Source organism: Sipha flava, unplaced genomic scaffold, assembly GCF_003268045.1.
Source record: "Sipha flava isolate LNK unplaced genomic scaffold, YSA_version1 179_pilon_pilon, whole genome shotgun sequence".
Taxonomy (NCBI): domain Eukaryota; kingdom Metazoa; phylum Arthropoda; class Insecta; order Hemiptera; family Aphididae; genus Sipha; species Sipha flava.
Genome location: NW_020272149.1, coordinates 63,950 through 86,509, shown reverse-complemented (window position 1 = coordinate 86,509; position 22,560 = coordinate 63,950). Strand labels below are relative to the sequence as shown.

The 22,560-nt window shown below is 33.4% G+C and overlaps 1 protein-coding gene across 1 annotated transcript; it reads left to right on the top strand.

Annotated features, from left to right (window-relative positions):
- Positions 1-6,904: 6,904 nt before the first annotated feature.
- Positions 6,905-10,867, top strand: LOC112680684 (zinc finger MYM-type protein 6-like; the record flags this gene model as incomplete). The annotated part of the gene is made up of 1 exon (XM_025550868.1): positions 6,905-10,867. A coding segment is annotated over one exon (597 nt), but the record flags the coding sequence as incomplete, so codon positions are not given.
- Positions 10,868-22,560: the final 11,693 nt, after the last annotated feature.

Here is a 22,560-nt window from a genome sequence, read left to right as displayed (position 1 = left end):
TAATATTTACATAAATAATATGTACTTATTCTTAATAAAATAAGTAAACAACAAATTAAAACATTTTTTTATAAATAGAATTCAGAAAAATATGTAATTAACAGGTATTACAGAATAAATGATTAAAAAATAAAAAAAAACAGTATTATCTAATTAATAAAACTCTAAAACTAATATATGTTTTCAAAAGGAGTGGTTTTGAAACGGGATGCCACGATTTGATAACTTATCGGTATAACATTATACAACCGAATTGTTAAGAATGTGGGTTTAAACAGTTCATATATTTCTCAAGTCCTTTTTACTTATTTACATGTGATTAAAATCAAATATTACCTTTCTATTCAATTGTGAATCATCTTACATTAAGAACACAAAATCGCTATTAACTCATGTCGTTAAATTATGTTTGATATATTGTTTATAACTCACGTATGCCTCGAATATTTTTTCCATTATAAACGATACTTATTTTCAATTCAACTGGGATATGATTAATATTTTTTAAAATATAAACTTGGTACTTATCCTTAAAATAATTAACATTATTCCGATTCAATGATTAGCTACACACAATTATACCTTGTAATGGAGCATATAAATATCTTTATCCACGACCACAAAACCTACAAACATATGGCTGACGTTGAATTGAGTTCATGCTACTTTTATGTGTTTGAATTGAGTCCCGGATATTTTCATAATGTGTTTGAATTGAGTCCCGGGTATTATCTTAATGTCTTTGAATTGAGTCCGTATAGATATAAGGTATCAAAATCATCTATATAGCCGGTGACGACCTTGAACTTCACACATCATATTATATCGGATACGAATCTTGAAAACGATAAAACGATAAAAAAAATACAGTAGTAAACAAATTTGCAGATTTGAGTTTTTAAAATCTGTATCTTTTACATTTTTACTAGCAACTATTTAAATTTATTTTTATATTTATATTTTACATTAATTTTAAATTAAATTAGTTTTTGTATTTTACAGTAACTTATACTAACTGACTTGTGTTTTATAAGAATCAAAAAAAAAAAAAAAAACTATAAACAAAACAATCATATACAACTACTTAAATTATATTATAAATGAATTAATTAACTTATTCTATTTTATACTTATTTGTGTTTTATAACGATTAAAAAAATAATAAATAAATAAATACTGTAAACAATCACACAATTTTTGGGAGACTCTCGGTCTACCTCCACGTGGTGTCTCCTGGGTAACGCTAATAGACTGAAGGGACTCAACTCCGATAACCCAAAAATGTATACGGGACTCAACTACGATAACCCAAAAATGTATACGGGACTCAACTACGATAACCCAAAAATATTTGCGGAACTCAATTCAATATTTGGGACTCAATTCAATATTACCGAAACATATCGTGACCGTTTTTTTAGTTTTTCCAAATAGTAGGATTGATCTTAATAAATTCAAATCTTCTTATAACAGTAATCAAATGACCTAGATTGCATTAATCAAAAGTGTTGTGTACTAGCGTAACTGATAACATATAACCTCGAAAGAAACACACATTAACATTATAACGATCATCATTATTAGTTATAAGTAGTTATTGACTAGTTACAAATTAACAATTTTACTATTCTATAAATTATATATTTATTAAAAATAAAATATGACGCTGTAGACATACCTAAATTTAAAGTAAGAGAAACTGGGAACGATTTTAATGCAGGACAATTGTAACACTAGTGTTAAGAACCCCTCCTTCTTTCCTAAGTACATAAATGCAACATATGTCAGGCGACCACATTTATATCAATAACTAACTTTAATACTATGTCTTTATTATAACTTCATATATATAAATAGTTCGATAGTTGTTGTGTTTTTTTTGTGTCAACCATTTCTGTTAGAGAACATATTCATGTCTGTTGGAACTAACCGACGGGACATAACACTAGCAATAAGTTCTACAACCAATCCAAAAACGTCAAATACATCGAAAATTTTCCCCTGTACGATAATCAATATTTCCTAATCAATTAGTTGATATCATGATTATAACAAAAAATAAAAATGTGTTTTTACTAACTGATAGTAAATAAAATTATCAGTTAATTTTTATTTATTGTGATTGTTAAATTATATTTTTGTTTATGTTCTTCGAGTTAACTTATCAGAAACTTGTGTAGTATCACTAGATGTTATTCAAAATACACAACTCGGTAAATATTTTTCATAATATTTAAGTAATTAAAAAAATATTGAATGGATACAAATGTAACAGTTCATCAAGGGACAATTATACACTAAATTGTTTAATATTTCATTAGGTTTGTAAGTAGTCATTAATTTATGTATTTTTATTATAGTTATGCCACGGGTAAGAGAGAGAAGTTCCAATTGAGGAATTGAAAATGAAATCATGAAACAAGCTACAGATATATATATATATATATATATCGGATGACCGACCGGAGTAATGCGCAATCAGTCGTGTTTCGATCTAGCTACAGAACAGTGTATAATTCTTAAGTTAAATAGTGTTAAGTTATTCATTGTCATTAATTAATAAACTGACTCAATAAACGTAATAGTATTTATTTGTGTGTTTTACATCCACACGTTGGATAACGATATTTCCTTGAACCCCACACTACCAAATAACCGTCACGGCGGCATTATTCAAGTGAACGAGACGTAACTCAGAAGCTCATAACAACTGGTGGCAGCGGTATCGCGGTTCAAAAGGAAGTTGATTATTATCCAGGTATTATTTTCGTTTCATACGAGGTAATAGGTACATTGCATTGATATTTTGTCTTTGTATTTGAATATTACTTCGTCGTGGTATACACTACGTGGTACAACGATACGGAACATTCGCCCTGTGAGCTAAATTCACGGGCGTAGCACATTCCAGTCACACAGAACAGAAACGTAGTGTCAGCAATCACAGGAGACGCTCGAAATTCTATCGAGCACAGAACACACACGTGTGTGCCAAAAACCGAAAGAGGTGCTATCACGGGTGACACTGACCCCCTTACGTTATGGTGTCAGCAGTAATCACTCCGAATATAATATACACTGTTTTAACACACGCAGTATATCATATAATATACAATATACGTATATCAATACATAAACCCAATAATATATTATTGGTCTCCACGCTAGCAGATTCGGAGCGTAGAACGTCCAAGAAGAAACGTCAAGACATCGTGGGAGTGACTTCTAGAACGTACGTACCACGGATGTTCCTTCTTCGATTTCTATCTAAGGTGCTGAAAACTGCGGTCGAAGACCAATCACTGGAAGTAGAACACAACGAATTCAAAAGAAAAATGTTTCTAATTAAAGTGGTAATCAAGGTAATAATACTGTAAGTAAACAATATTACTAAATCATAAATGATTTTTCTTTCCATAGTTTTAAATCTATTGATTTGTTTTCGTGAATATTTAATTATACTTAGTGAATAAGAAAAACGTACGAATCTTAATTGTAAAAAAAAAAGAGCAATAGGATAAGTTGAATGTATGTCGGGTAATTATAGTGATAGTAGTCCTGACATAACGGAAGAGGATCCAAATTTTAATATTAAAATCACAGATAGCGAACCTAAAACAACCCCAGTGGTAACTCGTACCTAGACTAGGATAAATTCTAAGTCTATCGCTGACAATCTATAAAATAGTGAGATAATCAATTTAATTGATTTTGATCAAAATATTAATTTCAAATCCAACAATATTTTTGAAAGTATTGATATGTCTGAGTTATCATTAGAAACTGCAATTAAATTAATCCCACACTTTAATGGACAAAATGACGAAGAAATTTACTCTTTTTTAAATGCTTGCGAATTTGGAGTGTCTTGTGTAAAGGACACTTTCAAACCAATATAGTAAGAGCCATTACCATGAAACTAAGTGGGAAAGCATTCGCGGTAACACAGAATAGGGAAATTATAGATTGGGTAGGTCTTAAGTCACTACTGGAATCTGAATTTTGTGCAAAACGCACACTGGGTTACCTACAACATGAATTAAATTCAACCAGGCAAAAACCGGGAGAAACAGTTCAAGAATACTCTGGAAGGATAGAAAAACTTCTCCACGAACTCTGTAACGTAAGTGTAACCGGCAGAAAACCTGTAGAAGCAGAAGCTGTACGAAGTTACATCAAGGAGACAACCTTAACATCATACGTAGAAGGTCTACATCAAAATCTAAGACAGATAGTTAAATCAAAAAATCTATCTTCCCTCGAAGAGGCTATAAAAGAGAGTTTAGAAGAAAAGAAATTTTTAAATTCATACAGACACTAAACGCCTTTTCCAAAATAACAATAAAATCGGGACAAACAATAATCAAAAATACTGTAGTATTTGTAAAAAAAATAATCACAATACAATACAATGTCGATTCACAAAAGAAAACTAGCAAAAACAAGATTCAAACAAAAAAACAAAAAATACACAACCAACCGTATATACAAAAAGTGTAGTGCACGTACTGTAAGGCAAAAGGTCATGAAAGAGATGATTGTTTTTTAAAAAAAAAGAGCAGATAAACGACAGATAATCAACAAGGTTCTTCGGGAAATGGAACGAGACCGAGCACGTCAGGCGTGCGTTTGGTCAAGGAAATAAGGATGTTAGCCTAAATGTAAAAAAAACATTTAATTTTACAACCAAATTAGACGACAACCATGTCGTCTACTCAAGTCCTCAGTCACTTATTGGTAAAATTCGCTTATTAGTGGATACTGGAGCGGATCTAAACATAATTAAAATAAATTCTTTAAACGACGACGTAATTATAAATACTCAAAACCCGCACCAGATGCAAGGTATCAGCGGTCAATTGGTAAAAACAATAGGGTCTACTTGGCTCACATTAAAAATCGGAAATCAAAACCGCAAATTTGAGTTCCAAGTGGTTCCCTCGTTTTTTCCAACCCTACAAGATGGTATTGTTGGTAAACCTTTTCTTCAAGGAAACTCTCAATACGCTGTAATTAACTTAGGAAAAAATGAAATAACATTATCCGATAAAACCGAAATGATTCTCTTAGCACGAAGTGAGACCATAATCCCAGTCACCGTCGACAATATAGAATTGGAAACTCAAGAAATTTTAATATATGCCCAAAACATAAGTGAAAACGTTAGTTTTGGGAATGTATTAAACATTGTAAAAAATCAACAAATACTTAAGGTTATAGAAAGACTAATAATAAATAATAATCGTAGGAAAAGAGGACTAATTAATTTGGTAGATCGAGCCGCAAATGTACTGTTTGGCGTTTGCGACGATAACGATTCCAAATATTTTTATAGCAGGATTAAGGAACTAAGAGAATCAAAACTTCAAACTACTCAAATATTAGAGTCTCAAATTCGCATACTGAAGTCTGTCATTTCAAATGTAAATTATTCATTAATACAAGAAGAAAATGATAAAGAAATCTTAGTTGATAAGTACAATATTTTACTGTATGAAGTTATAGCAGAAAAAGTTGAAATAGTTTTTTAAAATAATTTAAAAATAGCTCTTGAAGAACGAATAGCAGTACTCAACCTAATTTTCATACAATATTCATTTGAAACAGCGAATTTAGAAAATATTGTGAACGCAGCTATTCACGGGTTCATACATTTAAATCTATTAGATGCTAAGACATTAAAAAATCAACTAAAAGAAATTAAGTCTCAGTTACCTATAGGATCAGGAATACCAATACATTTGGATACCTCGGAACTGTCAAAACTACGGGAGCTACTGTTAGCGTAGTGTATTTATATAATATATTAATGTTTGTAATGGAGATTCCAATAGTAGACAATTATGAACTGACATTATATAAACCAATACCACTACTAATAAAATTATCAAATAACCTATATAGTGTAATAGTACTTAATTCAGACTACAAAGCTTTAGATAAATCCCGTTTATTCTACTTAGATTTAAGCGCGATACAAATTTCAAAATGTAAAAAAACTATTAATCAGCTTATATGTCCACATGATCAACAAATGCAACATGTTGATGAGTCTTGTGAAATATCCATTTTTAGAAAACCTAATATCTTACCCAATTCTTGTGTAACAAATTATGTAAAACTTAATTATAATATATGGCATAGATTTGAGGATACGAACTCAAAAATTATAGTATAAAATGCACTTAAAATGGTCTTTAATTAATTTTTTATATTTATATGGATATTAGTATATTATATTCTATATCATTAAATTGATTGAAATTTATATTTTAGGAAGTTGAATCTCTTGAGTATCATTTGCCATATAATGAAGAGTTATTTAAACTAGATTATTATGCTGATATCCTTAAAAAAATAAACTTTGTTAAACAACATCCTATTCAGCCATCATTTTTCAGTAATATCCAACTAGATCTATAAAAGCTTTATTTTAAAAAGACACCAGATGACAAAAAAATTGCACGTAAGTGGTTATCAGTGCTATGTGTTAATAATGAGCTCAAAGCTATATATACTGTCCGATTTGCATTGATTTTAGTTCATCTGCTACTACATTTTCTAACGGTTGTAAAAATTTCAAACATATTCATGAAGTTGTTAAAATACATGAAGAATTATCAACTCACAGGCACTCAGTAGAAGCCTTTATTCAATCATCTAATGATAAATCTATTGAATTTGGTATCAATAATAATTTAATGGCAATAAAAAAAAATCAAATACTAGATAATATCGATGTTTTAAATTAAGTTTTTGAAATAGTTAAATTTCTAGGTCGTTAAAATTTGCCATTCAGAGGTCCTAAGAACTCTGAAAACTTATATAAATGGGACGATGAAGACAATTTGAACAAAGAAAATTTTTTGGAGTTGGTGAAATTTACAGCTAAACGTGATGCAAACGCAGGAAAGTAAACTTGGAAAAGAAATCATTAACTTCTTGTGGTAGGCGTTCACTGGTAACTTTACTGTCTAAAACTACCGTGAATAAAGTTGTTTTATCTATCATGAAGTCAATAAGGGATAGAATTAAATTGGAATTGGGTGAACGAAATTTCAGCTTACAAATTGATAGTACACAAGATGTTGGTGTTGTAGATCAGGCTGCAGTGTGCATATGGTACATTTATGAAGGTGAAGTAAAAGAAAGACTATTTGCTTTATTAAAAACAGTTGATTCATCAGGAAATGGCTATTATGATATGTTAAAAAAACTTTTTTCTGAACATTCCATTAAGTTTGATCGGATTATTGGTGAATCATTTGACGGTGCAGCAAACATGAGAGGGGAGTATTCAGGTTTACAATCTAAGATTAAAAGTCAAGAAAACCAAAAAAGCATTTATATATGGTGCTATAGTCATGTGCTTAACTTATATGTATGTGATACATGTAAAATTATAGAAGCTAAAAAACTGTTTGGACTTTTGAATCGATTATCAACATTTTTTAGTGGATCTTATAAACGTATGCACGTATGGTTATATGAAATTGATTAAAGTTTGGGATCAAATAAATTGAAAAAGCTTCAAAAAATAGGAGAAATCAATACGCGATGGTGGTCTCGATAAAAAGCTCTGTTTTGGATTTTTGATGGTGATAAATGTCTTTTTCCTATAGTTATTAGTGCTTTACATCATATTTCTATTTCCAAAAATGTTGAATCTAAAGTTTGTTCAGAAGCATCTTCTTTATTAGATAATTTATGTAATTTTAAAATAATTCTCACGGCTCATATATTTTTGAAAATCTTTAAAATTATTGGACCAACGTCACGTTATCTTCAGAGGTATGGATTTATTATCAGCTTGGAGTATAATAGATTCTGTAAAACTAGAAATTGGACAAATTGACTTTGACAGTATTTTAGAAAGTTCTATAAATTTTTCGAACAATATGAACGACTTACTTAATAGTATGAATCTTCCTGAAGATTTATTATTATCATCTTCTTTACCTGTTACTAGGGATATCAGGAAAAAAAGAATGTATAATGGGCTATGTGAAGACAAAACACCGGAGTTACTATTAGACAAGTTCAGAGTTGAAACATATCAAACAATAATTGACCAGATTACTACCTAATAGTCTAAATGAACGTTTCACCGACAATAATCAATTGAAAGCAGATGTTCAATACTTGATCCCTAAAACGTTAATCAATGATTAAAATCGCGATTAACATTTTAATTTTTATTCTGAAATCCGAATTTCTTTTGTGTTTAACGTTATATTTTAATATTTCATTTACGTACTGCTATAAAATGGATCAAAACAAACCATTTGTGACTGAGTTTTTAGAAACCTACAAACGCACCCAGCTCTGTAGAATACCAAAAGTAATGTATCCAAAAATAAACATTTGAGGAACTTAGGTATCGGAGACTTGTTAAAGGTGTGTCAAGAAAAATTTAAAGATGCAGCTTTTGTAAAACGTAAATTAAACAACCTACGGTCTGCATTTAGAAGAGAGCTAAACATTATTTTGGAATCAAAAACTACCGGCTTATCTGCTGATGAAATTTACGTACCAACGTTATGGTACTATGACTTATTGTCTTTTACTACGGAAGATGAGAGTAGCAGAGTGGGAATATCCAGGTTAGATGATGCCACAGAACTACAATTCACGTAGCAAATTCATATGCGAATATTTTCGACGTTTTAAAAGCCACTGTTTTGACCATTTTCTCTTTTTTTGTGTATCGTCATCATCATCCACAGAAAAAACGAGAGCAGTTGTCAGCAATAATTTCCTCTTTCGATCTATTTTGTTCATTGTACGCAAAAATATACAAAGCGAAAATGAAAAAATTCCATAAACTATAAAATGCAATCACTCGAATAATATTTCGATATTCAATTGCGATATAAACCATATCACATTATCACAATATAAACAAACAAAACAAACTTCACCAATTAAAAAGTTAAGTTAGATATCGTCAAACTAATCATTTGGTGTGTGGACTGCGTCAGGTTTGACAACTGATCGGCCGATTGGTTTGACGACAAGTTTGACGATAGATCGCTTCCCTTTAGTTTGTGTTGGATACAAGTTCTAATTTAAATTGCGCGCGGTCATGTCGCAATTAATAATATGCCGTAACGTTGTCGCGCCGGAGCGTCCAACCTGGACCCCCGCTATCGCCGCGGCCAAGTTGCCCGTCGCCGGCGTGTTTTTGGTCGTTCTTCCACCGTCTACGGAACAGGTTCGCGATCCGGTGTCCGGTCGCCATCAGTCCGCCATTTTTTTTCTATGTTTGGCCTTTGTTTTTGCTCATCCGAACTATTAGCGTCTATTATTTTTTTTATTATATAATTAATTAATGGTGGTCACACTGCTACGGGCGCCGCGGTTGTAGGGCCGGCGTGACTGCTACAGCGGCTCCCTGGAGTCGGCGTCAACACAGTCCAGTTTTTGCGACGGCGGAAGATACCGTTTTGTCTTCGCGTCTCCGGCACCGCGACCCGTTGTTGTTATACTTATATCGTGTGTGTTTTTAATACCAATATAGCCGTTACCAAACATTAAAATCCTGACCCGTAATACCTATTAAAATATTAGCTCTAACAGAACTAATCGCCGTGCCGCGTCCGCGAACGTTTGGTTTCTGGCTCGTTAGCTACCCGGCGTTGTGTTTTTTTTGTCGGTAACTAGCCGTCTTGGCTACTCAACCGAGCCCCTGTACTCCCGACTCATCGCGCACGTGCTGGTTTCGTGCGATTTGAGTCACGGCCCCCCGTGCCAAAACCACGAGTTGTATTTTCGTGTTTTTTGTCGCCCATCCGATTTTCGCTGTGCGACCCCCGACCCGTGGTCATTTACGCCGTCCACGTGTTTTAGTACGACCGTCTGGTGTCTGATGCGTCATTACTAATTTTGTTATATTTTGAATCGCTCGGCCAATCTTTGCCGTGCGATTGAGCCCCGCTCGCTCACGCGCCCACGTGTTCCGCCCGCCCGTTATACGCAGTGCAAACCGTTGGTCTATTATGTTTGTCGTTTGAGCCGCGTTCTACGCCACGACAACGTACAGTCCACGCTTGCCGTGTTTTGTAGTGTATAAATCTTGCATCCACGCCCGATCCCCTCGATCAACGATTGCATCGTCCAAGTTAGATTACCTCCGTACCACCGTCGACCACCGCACGTACGCACGTGGTATCGTCACGTGCGTGAAGTTAGCCCCCCGACATTGATCTACTCCGGACCAATGCCAATATTTTGTAACTCATTTGTAACTATTTGTAACACAATTTTCAGAATTTGTAACTCCTTACTTTTGGCGCAATCGACATTTTTTTGATGGGGGGCCAACTTCACGTAGCCCCCCGACTTTGTCAGAACGACTCCGGACCAACGCCATTCTTTTATAACTCATTTGTAACTATTTGTAACACAGTTTTCAGAATTTGTAACTCCTTACTTTGGGCGAAATCAACATTTTCCTGATGGAGGAACAACCCCCCGACTTTGTCTCATCGACTCCGGACAAACGCCATTCTTTTATATCTCATTTGTAACTATTTGTAACACAATTTTCAGAATTTGTAACTCCTTACTTTGGTCGAAATCAACATTTTCGTGATGGGAGAACAGCCCCCCGAATTTGTCTCATCGACTCCGGACAAACGCCATTCTTTTATATCTCATTTGTAACTATTTGTAACACAATTTTCTGAATTTGTAACTCCTTACTTTGGGCGCCATAAAAAATATTTGATTGGGGAACTTGACGTAGCCCACCAGCGTCTATGAAGTTTCTCCCCTTCCATATGGTCCATATAGTAGACTTAAAAAAAATTGCGATCCCTGACTCCGGGTGTTTTTGAAAATTTCATTTTTACTAACTATTTTTTAAATTTTTCATTGGGTATTATTTTTTTTAATTAATAGACATTTATATTAATTGTATTAAATAATTGTTTTTATTAATATTAATTTAATCTTACCAGTTTTTAGAACTTCTTAATTTCACCGTAATAGGCTTTTTTAATTGAGTGGAGGATAATTCACGCAGCCCCCTCCCACTTTGTTCTATTAATTCCAAACCTTCACATATATTTTACCTTACTATCTCATAGCGTACTATTACCGATAACTGTACGTCAAGGAAACCAACATCTCTGTTTCGCAGATAAGGGCTTTGACATTCCGTCGCGTATTGACGTTCTTTTTGGTGCGGATATTTTACCTCTTCTCATCCGTCCGCACGCCGGTGTTGAGCATCATCCTGATCTCCCATCAGCTCTAAATACGCAAATTGAGTGGATGGTTTTCGACTCCGTCTCCGCAACTAATACTACAACTCTAGCAATGCTAGCCACCGTCGTTGACACATCCGTTGGATATTTGTTACAAAACTTCTGGCGTGTTGAAAAGCCTGCTGCGTAAATGTCATCCACCACCAATGGTGCGAAGATTATTTTATGAAATCTACATCTCGAGATGCTTCTGGTAATTTTTGCGTAGCGCTGCCTTTCCGCGATTTGTTTAGTGGATCTAACCGGTGCCTAGACTCGTTAGGTCATGTTTTGGGTGACTCACGTTCTATTGCATTAAAACGTTTTTACAACCTTAAAAGGCGATTATCCAAAGACCGCGAATCGCAAGCCGCCTAACGGAAATTCATGTCTACTTATCTCGAGTTAGGTCATATGGTGCCGGCCCCGGAGCCCGGAAAATCCTTCATTTCGCACCACGCTGTACTCAAGGCCGATGGTGATGTATCAAAATTACGCGACGTATTTGACGCTTCATCAGTTTCCTCAATCGGCCGTTCCTTGAACGATGTGTTGTGCACCGGCTCCAAGTTGCAGGTCGATCTGTGCGAAATCCTACTTCGCTGCCGTATGCATCAATACATTTTGACCGCCGACATCGTTAAAATGTACCGGCAAATCCTGATCCAATCCGAAGATTGCATGTTTCAACACATTTTGGCGTGACTCGCCCAACGACCAGCTTCAAGAATTTCAATTATGCACTATAACGTATGGCCTGAACTGTGCGCCCTATTTAGCAATCCGTTGTTGAAATGAGCTTTATGCCCAGGATGGTCATCACTTTATTTTGGCAAAAGGCGTACTCACCCAAGCCGCTTATGTTGACGACATAATCTTCAGTACGGACTCCGAAGAATTGTTACGTCGAAAACATGCCATGTTGTACCGCCGTTTGCGGGTAGACTCCGCCATACGTGATAGCAAGTTGTGCGCATGTGAGTTCGCCGTTTGCGATTCACCTTCTCATGCATCGACATTGTCAGGGTCATTTTTATATTGTTGTTTTTCCTTTATATATTGATAAAAATTGTATTAATTTATTATATAGTTCCGTTGTTTTTTTTTTTTTTTTTTATTGATATTTGTTGAAATATAATGGATTTTATTATTATTATTATTATTAATATTATGTAAATACCAGATTTGACCTCAATGAATCTCCAGACACTCTAGTCACAGGGGCTAACTTCCGAGTAAAGAGCCTCTGTGGCGAACATTTTGGTAGCAGAGCGTGGTTTAACGGAGATTTGAGTTGTTGGTTTCTCTGGCTGGTCATATTAAAATTGGTTTTGTTTACGTTAATCATCTTGTAGTATAATATAGAATTACTATTGCTTGTGCTTGTGACTATCAAGTTATATTACTTAGTATAATATTATAATACTGCCATATTATTTATAATGGCATTGTATCTTTAACACTGTTTGTTAATATTACTTTGCCTTTATGTTGCTTTTTTTGTGTTATATTATATTGGTGTAGTTTTTATTATCAATGTAGGTAGGTACTAATACTAAAGGTTTGTATTGTAATACTTGCGTAGCTATTTAAGTTTGTTAGTTAGCACATTATAATTTATGTGTATACATGAGTATACCATTTAATAGTATAATTATTTCCTGGTTCACATTTGTTGTTAATTTTGATCAGTGTGTTTAATTATTAAACGACCATGACTGGTGATGGGCAAGGGGATGACCCGAGTTGCACTAAGCGAGCCCGGGTACTTGCTGAATTAAAAAGAAATAATGTGGCTACTAATATTAAAAATATTTTTGAAATGGCTGGTACAATTGTTAATTCTCCAGAACTTTTCCCCAAGTTCTTAAGACTTGCTCGTGACACAGATAATTTATGGACTCAATTTAATGTAGAAAATGATTCTCTACTTGACGCTTTAATTGATTTGAACAAAATAGATGATTTTGACACAAATATTGAACCATCAGTTATGGTTGCTTCCATCCATGTTGCAGTGAAGCAATGCAAAATTTTCTCACACTAAATACGAAGTCTGTCACTATGCCTGATAGTAGTGTACGCAGCACAGATGATACACAGGGTCAATCAATTAACGGTGGGAACGTTCCACCACCTCAGGTCCCAATTTCTATTGCAACCCCTGACACGTTACCGTTAATTTTGGATGCTCAAGGGGCTCGATTACCTAAAATTCCTTTGCCTTAATTTGATGATAAGATTAAAGATTGACCTGTGTTCAGGGATCGTTACGCTGTTTTAGTAGGTAAAAATATCAGGTCATCTGATGTCGAGAAATACTATTATCTACTTAATTGTATACAGGGAAGTGCAGCTGAATGGATAAAGGGTATTACTGTCTCCGGAGACACTTATGCTCTAGCATGGTCCACCTTAGTACAAAATTTTGACAAACCTCGTCAGTTAGCAACATCTCTGGTTGAACAATTATTAACTGCCCCAGCTTCTGATAAGGAATCATTAGCGACGCTGTCGTCCTTTCTTGTTAAGTTTGATGAAGCTAGTGCTAGTTTATACGCGTTAAATATTCCTGATCTTTCTGCTTTTATCTTGTTTTTCATGGCCTCTCGGTGTTTGCCACTTGATTGTAGGAAGATATTTGAGGCAGCCCATCAATCTGAGTATCCGACCATATATCAACTTTTAGATTTTGTCAAATCTCGAGTACAGGTTCTTGAGAATTCTAAGCTATCCCATAGTATATCGGTCAAGTCAGTTCATCAGTAGGTAGTTAAGTCAAACAAGACATCTCGAGTTGCATTAGTCAGAGTGGATGTACCGCAACCGAAGGAAAAGTTCAAATGTTTGCATTGTCAGGGTACAAACTATACCATAACTAGGTGCTATAAGTTCAAACGGCTATCGGGGAAGGACCGACGCGATACCGTCCGGAAAAGTCGCCTATGTTTTTCTTGTCTTTCGGCAAGCCATATCGTGTCCCAGTGTGCGATTACAAGGCCATGCGCAAAATGCGACGACAAGCATCATTTACTTTTACATATCCCCACCCCTACGTCTAATTCTGCCAATAATGTTTCTCCCGTTCCGAGTACTGCTGCCACGTCTAGGACCAGCGTCGTTTCGGATCGGAATGTGATGTTAGGGGCAGCATTGGTTCATATTCGTAGTAATTTGGGTACATTGTGCACTATTCGCTCTTTGATTGATGGTGGCTCTCAAATTTCGGCTGACTTCTAGTTGTGTTACTCGCCTCGGGTTGAAAGTGAAAAATTGGACTGTGGCTGTAACTAAAATATCAGGAATTGAAGTACCGAAAGTACTTGGGCAGGTTAGGTGCGTGATGATACCCAGATATGATGAGTCCCTAAAAATACCAATAACAGCTTGGGCGTTGAATAGTATTACCAATTCTATACCAACTCGTCCTATGTCTACCAATATTAAAGATTGTTAATCTCATTTTGCCATGGCCGATCCTAATTTTGATCAACCTGGACCAATTGATTTATTGATAGGTGTTGATTTATATTTTGCTGTTATGGAAGGAGGCAAAGTGGTAATAGATGATGCGCTTTCAGCAGATTTTAATACTGTGTTCGGGTGGATAATCGTAGGATCCGTTTCTCTTTCAACTGGTCGCGAGGCTGTGTGTGGTTAGTCTCATTAACTGTGTCGTTGGAGAATACGTTATCCAAATTTTGGATGGTGGAAGAACCTGATATCGCCCCCGCCGAGTTTACAGAACAAGGATAGTGTGAGGTCATTTTTTGTAATAAAATGTCGCATCTTGAAAACGGACGATTTTCTGTACCATTGCTCTTCCAGATTCCGTTGTCTTCTAATATGTTCGAGGGATCTCGTCAAATTGCAATAAAACGTTTTTTGAACCTCGAGGCAAAATTGCGGGGTAACCCAGCGCTGTATGAATCCTATCGCACTTTCATGCATAAATACTTGGATCTAGGTCACATGTCTGTCGCGAATCATCCCGAATGGTATTTTATACCGCATTATGCCGTTTTAAAGGACCCTACAGAGACTTCTAAAATTCGAGTAGTATTTGACGCATCGGCGTCATGTTATTCTGGTCGGTCGTTGAATGATTGTTTACACACTGGTGCGAAATTATAACGTGACATTGTTGAAATTATCCTCCGTTTTCGCACATTTCGTTTTGTCTTTACCACATACGTGTGCAAAATGTATCGCCAAATATTGATAAATGATGAATTCCGTCCTTATCAACATATTTTTTGACGAAATTCCAACATCGATGAGTTAGTGAAGTACGAACTAAATACGGTCACTTATGGGGTTAATTGTGCGCCGTTTTTAGCGCTACGAGTAATCCAATATATAGCTGAGAATGACTGTGACGATGACCTTGAGGTGAGAGATGCGTTACAATTTCAGATGTATGTAGATAACATTTTTATGGGTGCCGACACAGTCGATGAGTTGCTGAGGGCACAATCGTCGGTACTAAAAGTTTTAAAGCGTGCCGGTTTCCAGTTAAAAAAAGTGGTGAGTAATTCTGATCAGGTTCTCGTCAGCATTTCTCCTGAAAATAGGCTGATTGAATCAATCCCTATGGATTCAATTGAAGAAGGTATCAACAAAGTATAAGGTATGCAATGAAACCATGAGGGGACATTTTTAACTATACCATCCAATTGAATGCTCAGACCGTGTCAACGAAAAGAATTGTGTTGTCTGTAATTGCTAGATTGTTTGACCCGCTTGGTTTTTTAAGCCCGGTTATTTTTTTTTTTTTTTGCTAAGCATTTAATGTAACGTATATGGGTGTCTAAGGTGTCATGGGATGAACCGCTACCTCAGGACATAGAGGTTGAGTAGAATAAATTCTTGGAGGAGTTACCTTCATTATCCATTATCTCGATTCCCAAATTCTGTCAGACTTCTCCAAGTCTGTCATGTCAGTTATGTGGCTTTTGTGATACGTCAACGAGAGGATATTCAGCATTGGTATACCTGCGGGAGTCGAACCATACAGCGAGTAGTCGAATATTTTTGTTGTGTGTGAAAACTTAACTGGCGCCGATTAAGGCACTTTCAATTCCCCGATTAGAGCTATGTGGTGCTTTGCTGCTCGTCCGCTTGATGAATCGCGTTTATGGTGTTCTTAAATCCCAGTTAAATATTGATAGCATTTATGCTTGGACTGACTCATCCGTAGTCAATGCGTAGTCTGTCGTGTAACAGCTAAGAAACAGTGTAATAATTTCTTATGAGTATATAAATATTTAATTAACGACTCAAGAAGACAGTGTATTAGTTCTTATAATAATTGTGTGAATTTATAACCTCTACGTTGATTTCCAAAGTGCGAACTCAAAACGTTACTTGTGATCGGTGGAATTAACCGAACCGATCGTAGAATCCGAGCCTACGGACATAACCGAGCGGCTCACAACAAAACAAAAAAACAAACAAAAACCATAAAACAACAGTAAATGAAAATGAAGAGAAAGACCTTCTTGAATGATTTGTTTAGAGCTGTACTCAAAAAGTAAAAGTGAGAAAAAGTGGATTCTATGTTGTAAGTGCAAATTCTGATTTCAAGAAGCATGTACCAAAACTAATTTTATTGTGATAAAACTTGTGCCGGCAGGGAGCGCTTGACTAGTGTTATAAGAGCTAGCGCCCTGTTTTAGTTTAAGTTGTTGCCCCGACGTGTGCCAGTGAGGCGATCGGTGGTGTGTTCTGTTATTATGTTGTTAAGTTTTGTTAGGTGTTATTAATAAAGTTTTACTCAATTATTCGAAGCTTTAAATATTATAATTGTGATGCTGATAAAAAAAAAAAAAAATTCAACACAATGGACTCTTATTTATTTTTATATTTACAAGTAATATCATTGATTATAAATATCAGTTGTATTTATAATCAGTGGTAATATACAATCTGTATAAAAAAACAATGAACTTTATCTGATAATTTGTAACTATTTGTGATAACATATTTTAGGTATAAAACTTAAGTTTTATATAAAAAAGTTAAAGTCATGTGTTCCTGTAATTTTTTTGTAAGTTTTTTTATTTTATTAATATTGATTTATTATTTAGTTAATATTTTAATAATTTTAAATAGGTAAAATGCCTAGTTTCGAGAGTTAATGTTTTTTTTTACAATTATATTACATATTTTTAATTTAAGTGTTATTTATTCATAATTATAATAGCAAATTCAATAAACAAATTATATTAAAATTCAATATATTCTTATCTCTATTGGTTAGGTATCTACTATTATTTTTTTATATTACCAAAAGCAAACCCAAATTTTAAAGGCAAATAAATTTTTATTTACTAATCTTTTATTAAATTTAATTACTATAATGAAATGGTTAAAAAGATTAAATAATACCATTTGAAAATTATAAAATTAAACATATTACTTTTGTACATGACCCAGTTACAATTGTCCCTGTTGGGGAACAATTGTAACATTTTTTTTTTTTATCTTCATTAATTTAGAAACTTGTGAAAATTAAGTTCAATACTCACTTATTTTTAAAAGTATTAAGTTACTTTAATGATTAAACGTGTTGTTCGCGCTGTATATATTGTTTGTGGTAAAATTTGTTCATGTCATCATTTTCGTGCGATGCGTAGCGGTGCGTTGCGTATTCGCAGCCCTCGTCGGCGGCGGTGATAAGCCTCCGTGTGCGACCGGCCGGGTACGTAATCGCGTTGTTATCGTCGCACGTTAATGATTGTTATTCCACGTTTTCAAATTGTCGGTTATGTTTTGTAAAAGTTTCAAATCATGCTCTCAGTGCCACAAAGTTCATTCATTTCGAGTGTTTTTCTATTTTGTGTGGTGGCACTGGGGCATTTTATCTTCATTGTGGTGTCCGGCGGCTTTAGCCTTCGTGGTGAATGTCGTCGGCCCCCATCTCGCTCTCTGTTCGTGTTCTTCGTAGTGTGCACACCAAAATTCATTCATTTTTTGTTTTCGTTAAATTCACGTTTTTGTTTCATTTTTACGTTTGTTGCTGTCGTCGTTGGTGATTGTGATTCGGTGGTCGCACGTACCAGACTGTGACATTTTTATTTTGTATAATTTTAAACACTGCGGTGTGCCGTCTAAGGCAATTGTAGTCATAGTTCTGGTGCGGTCGCATCGGGATAAAATCCGCCACCAATTACAGTCATCACATGTGAGTATTGGTCGACCATATTTGTTTCATTGTGTTAAAGCCGACGGGCCTCAGCCGACATAGGCACATTATATTGTTATTTTGTATTATTTTGCATTGGCCGACATAGGCATCTACCACATTATTGTATTATTTTTGTACTAGCCGACGTAGGCACATTATTTATATTATTATTATTGCACTAGCCGTCGTAGGCAAATTATTATAAACATTTATTATTTCGTATGCGCCGTGTGGGCCACATTGTTATATTATTTTTATTATTTATTTAAATAATTTGTATTGTAGCCGCTATAGGGCATTAATTATCATTAATATTGTGTGCCACGTGGGCCACATATAATATCGTATTTTTATTATATTTGTTGGTTCAAGCCCAATAACATTATATTCATTATTTATTCAAAAATTATTTGTTTTTTATTCATACAGCATAATAGTTTCCTCCTTTTTCTTTTTATACAGCTGTTAAGGCACCCTTATGCTTTATAGTATAAGAGCTGATATCAGCGACATTTTGGTGACCTCGACGTGATAATTGATTTTGTTGTGTGAGTTTTTCTTATTTAAATTTGTTCTTCTTGTGATTCATTATATTTAGTATTTTTTTTCTTTACCATTTACATACCTACCATTTTAATACATCAAAGTTACCAAATTATTTAATATAGATAGTTTCATTTTTTATATATTGGTAAACATTGTTTCACACATTATTATTACTAAGATTATTTTATTTTTTTTGTCCGTCATTTGTTTTACTTTGATTATTTATTATTTTTTGCATTGGCCGACATAGGCACATAATTTATTACATTATTGTTACCATTTTGTTTCTTTTGTTTGTTGAGCCAAACAGGCTACATTTGTGATTTATTTTTTTTATTTTTATGCATTTACACCAACTGCTGTGATTTTTCTATTATTTTTCAATTATACAGTCCACTTATCCACAATTGTTTTATTTATTTATTTTTTAATTATTATCACACATTCAAGTTGCGCCCAAGCTGCTCAAAACTTTTGAGAGCACTTCATGCGCTAACACGTGTAATTAAAGAAAAATAATTTAAATCTTGGAAGAAATAATTAATTTTGTGAAAAATGTTACAATCATACCCAGTCTCCCCTATATTTAATGTTTGACGAACTGTAACTCGGTGCAACACGATTGCACACTTTAAATATTTTTTCTTTGAGAAAACACAAATATTTAAATCAATTTACAATATACAATAAAATATAACAAAAATTAAGTTCTTATAACTTTTGAGAACAAAAACGTGATCCAGAATGAATTTTTCAATTAATCTGAAAACAAACTAGAAAAACTGGAAATATCGTCATTTTTATCTTTTAGCAACAGATAAAAGTAGCAAGCCGAAAAAAACCAAATTAGAAATCGTCGCTTAAGAAGTAACACCGCCTATCTCACTTTTTGGGGAAAATTGTGTTAGCAATACTGTCTTATTGAAAATTTTACGCGGAATTCACTGGTGATATCAGATTTAGAATAAAGTCAATAGATAACGAACTAATCGATAAATGATAACACAACATATCTAAAATTTTAAGATTAAAATTACACAGAATTTGGTTTTTTTGTTCTCCTGTAAAATTGATAAAACTGAGATAGGCGGTGTTACTTCTTAAGCGACGAAATATTGATAATTCTTAGATGATCTCAATATATTTAACACATTTAAACATGTAAACAAAAAAAGTTTGGGAAACACTGATCTAGTCAAAAATTTAATGGCCGAAAGTCTAGTGATCAAAAAAAAAAAAAAAAAAAAAAAAAAAAAAAAAAAAAAAAAAAAAAAAAAAAATAAAAAAAAAAAAAAAAAAAAAAAAAAAAAAAAAAAAAAAAAAACGGCTGAAATAATATAACATCGAAATTCAAGTGATTAAAATATTATGTAATAGAAATATATTTTTTGAGATAATTATTTCAAAAAAACCATACAAGTAAAAAATATTATTTAAAAAAAAAACGAATTAAGTTATTATTAATAATAATTACAACCGTTCTCATCGTCGGAACTCAACCAAACGGCGAAAATACCTACGTAAATATTTTCATTTAATAAAGAAACGTGATACCGAAAATTAATATTGTACATATAAGAATTTCGTCTAGTGAGACCACAACCAACTCGTAATACTCTCGTAACCAGTCACCTATGGAGATATAACCGGGCAGCGAAGTCCTAACAACAATATACACATATTTCAACGTGATAAATAATAAGACGTATTAATATACACATTCATTCAAATTATTCCTCTCCGACGCAGTTCTGTCTCACCGTTTCAATTTACACAATCCTATGTAATTCAGGTTTCACCTAATTATACATACTAAAACTGATTTCACAGACTAAACAAACTGACATCAAGTTTTTGTTTAATAATCATTTACCCATGACATTATAAGCTAAAATATAAAGTTTATAATATTTCCTTGAGTTAACAAAAATCAATTTTTTATAATGTATTTTTGTTGTATGTTAGTTTTTAGAAATTATTTAATCCAAACTATATGCAGCAGTTAAAAGAATCCTTTTTCAGACAAAGAATTCAGATGTGAATCTGGAAAATGCATTCCGCACTATTATTTAAATATTAAAGTGAAGAATTATCATTCTAATATGGAGAAGATGAAAACATAGAATTTTGTACACCGAAATGTATACAATTTTTTGTAAATTTTAATGAGGACATTTTTCTTTTTTGTCGAAGTTCATAACTTTTGCTATTTAGAACACGGAATTCTAAAGAAAGTAACATGTTTTGATATGTTCATGGTATGAAGACATGTTTTATTGAAGCAGCTGATTCATGATTAAAATGGGGTAGGTAGTGTTGAGCGATAAAAAAATTTAATACATAATTTACAGGCTTAACATAAAATATAGTTATATATTATTTTGTTTAAACCATTTCATTTGAATAAAATGAATATACTACATTAACAGCTATTAAAGAATCATAATTAAACATTAGAAGATAACTTTTTAGAATTAATTCCTATGAGTATCAGGCCCGTAGCCACGGGGGGGGGGGGGGCAAAAGGGGGCGTTTCCCCCCCTAGACCTGATTGTTGCCCCCCCCCCCAACAAAAATTAATAATGTCATGACATTTGGTAGTTAGCATGACTGTAGATAGTAGGTTTTTACTATCTACAGCCGTGGTAGTTATATATAATATAATTTATTGCTTGATAATAATTTCATCGGCAGTAGAAGCACTGTTTAATATAAGAAATTATTTTTAGCAATATTGTATAGCATTTGCACTGGAAAATACGATTGCATCTGATTGATGTCTGACGACAACACCGAACAATAAATATAACATATCGAACCGATAACATTCACCATTTCATTAGATCCTAAAATCCTAAATTTGGATGTATTATTAATGGAATTCAACAAGCAAAAAGATAGAAAATTACAATTGTTTTAGTTTAAAAAAAAACTGGTAAATTCAAAAAATAATATATTATAAAAATATTCAAAATGTAATTATGTTCACTTTATTCTAATTCTTATTATTTTAATTTAAAGTACTTATTATAAAAATTACAGTAGTATTAATAAATTAAAAATAGCATTAATATTGATTTTTTTATAATGCCCCCCTACAATTTCGTTTGCCCCACCTGAAGATTTGGCCTGGCTACGGGCCTGATGAGTATCTTCTAAAAGTCGATAATAGAGTCGACACTCAATCACCTGACCAAAAAAAATAAAGTTTAATCGAATATTTAAATGCAATTATTAAGGCATTATGCTAGTAAAAATGCAAAGAACAAGTATGTTTAATTAATCCATTTGTTTATAATATTAATAAGATATTAATAAAAAACTATTATACTTTAAATTTGTTTGGATCAAAAACAATTTGAAGGATGTTATATTTGATGAAAGGTTATCCAACATATTTTAATATTTGGTCAAGTTCCAAAATTCAATGGACTTAATTCTGTTTTCGTGAACGCAATGAAAAAAATACTACAATTATAAAATATCGAAATGATGATTTGGATGATTTGGACAAACTATGGAAAAGAGCCAATCGGTTTTTTAGGAATATTACCACATCAAAGTAATTTCTTCCTC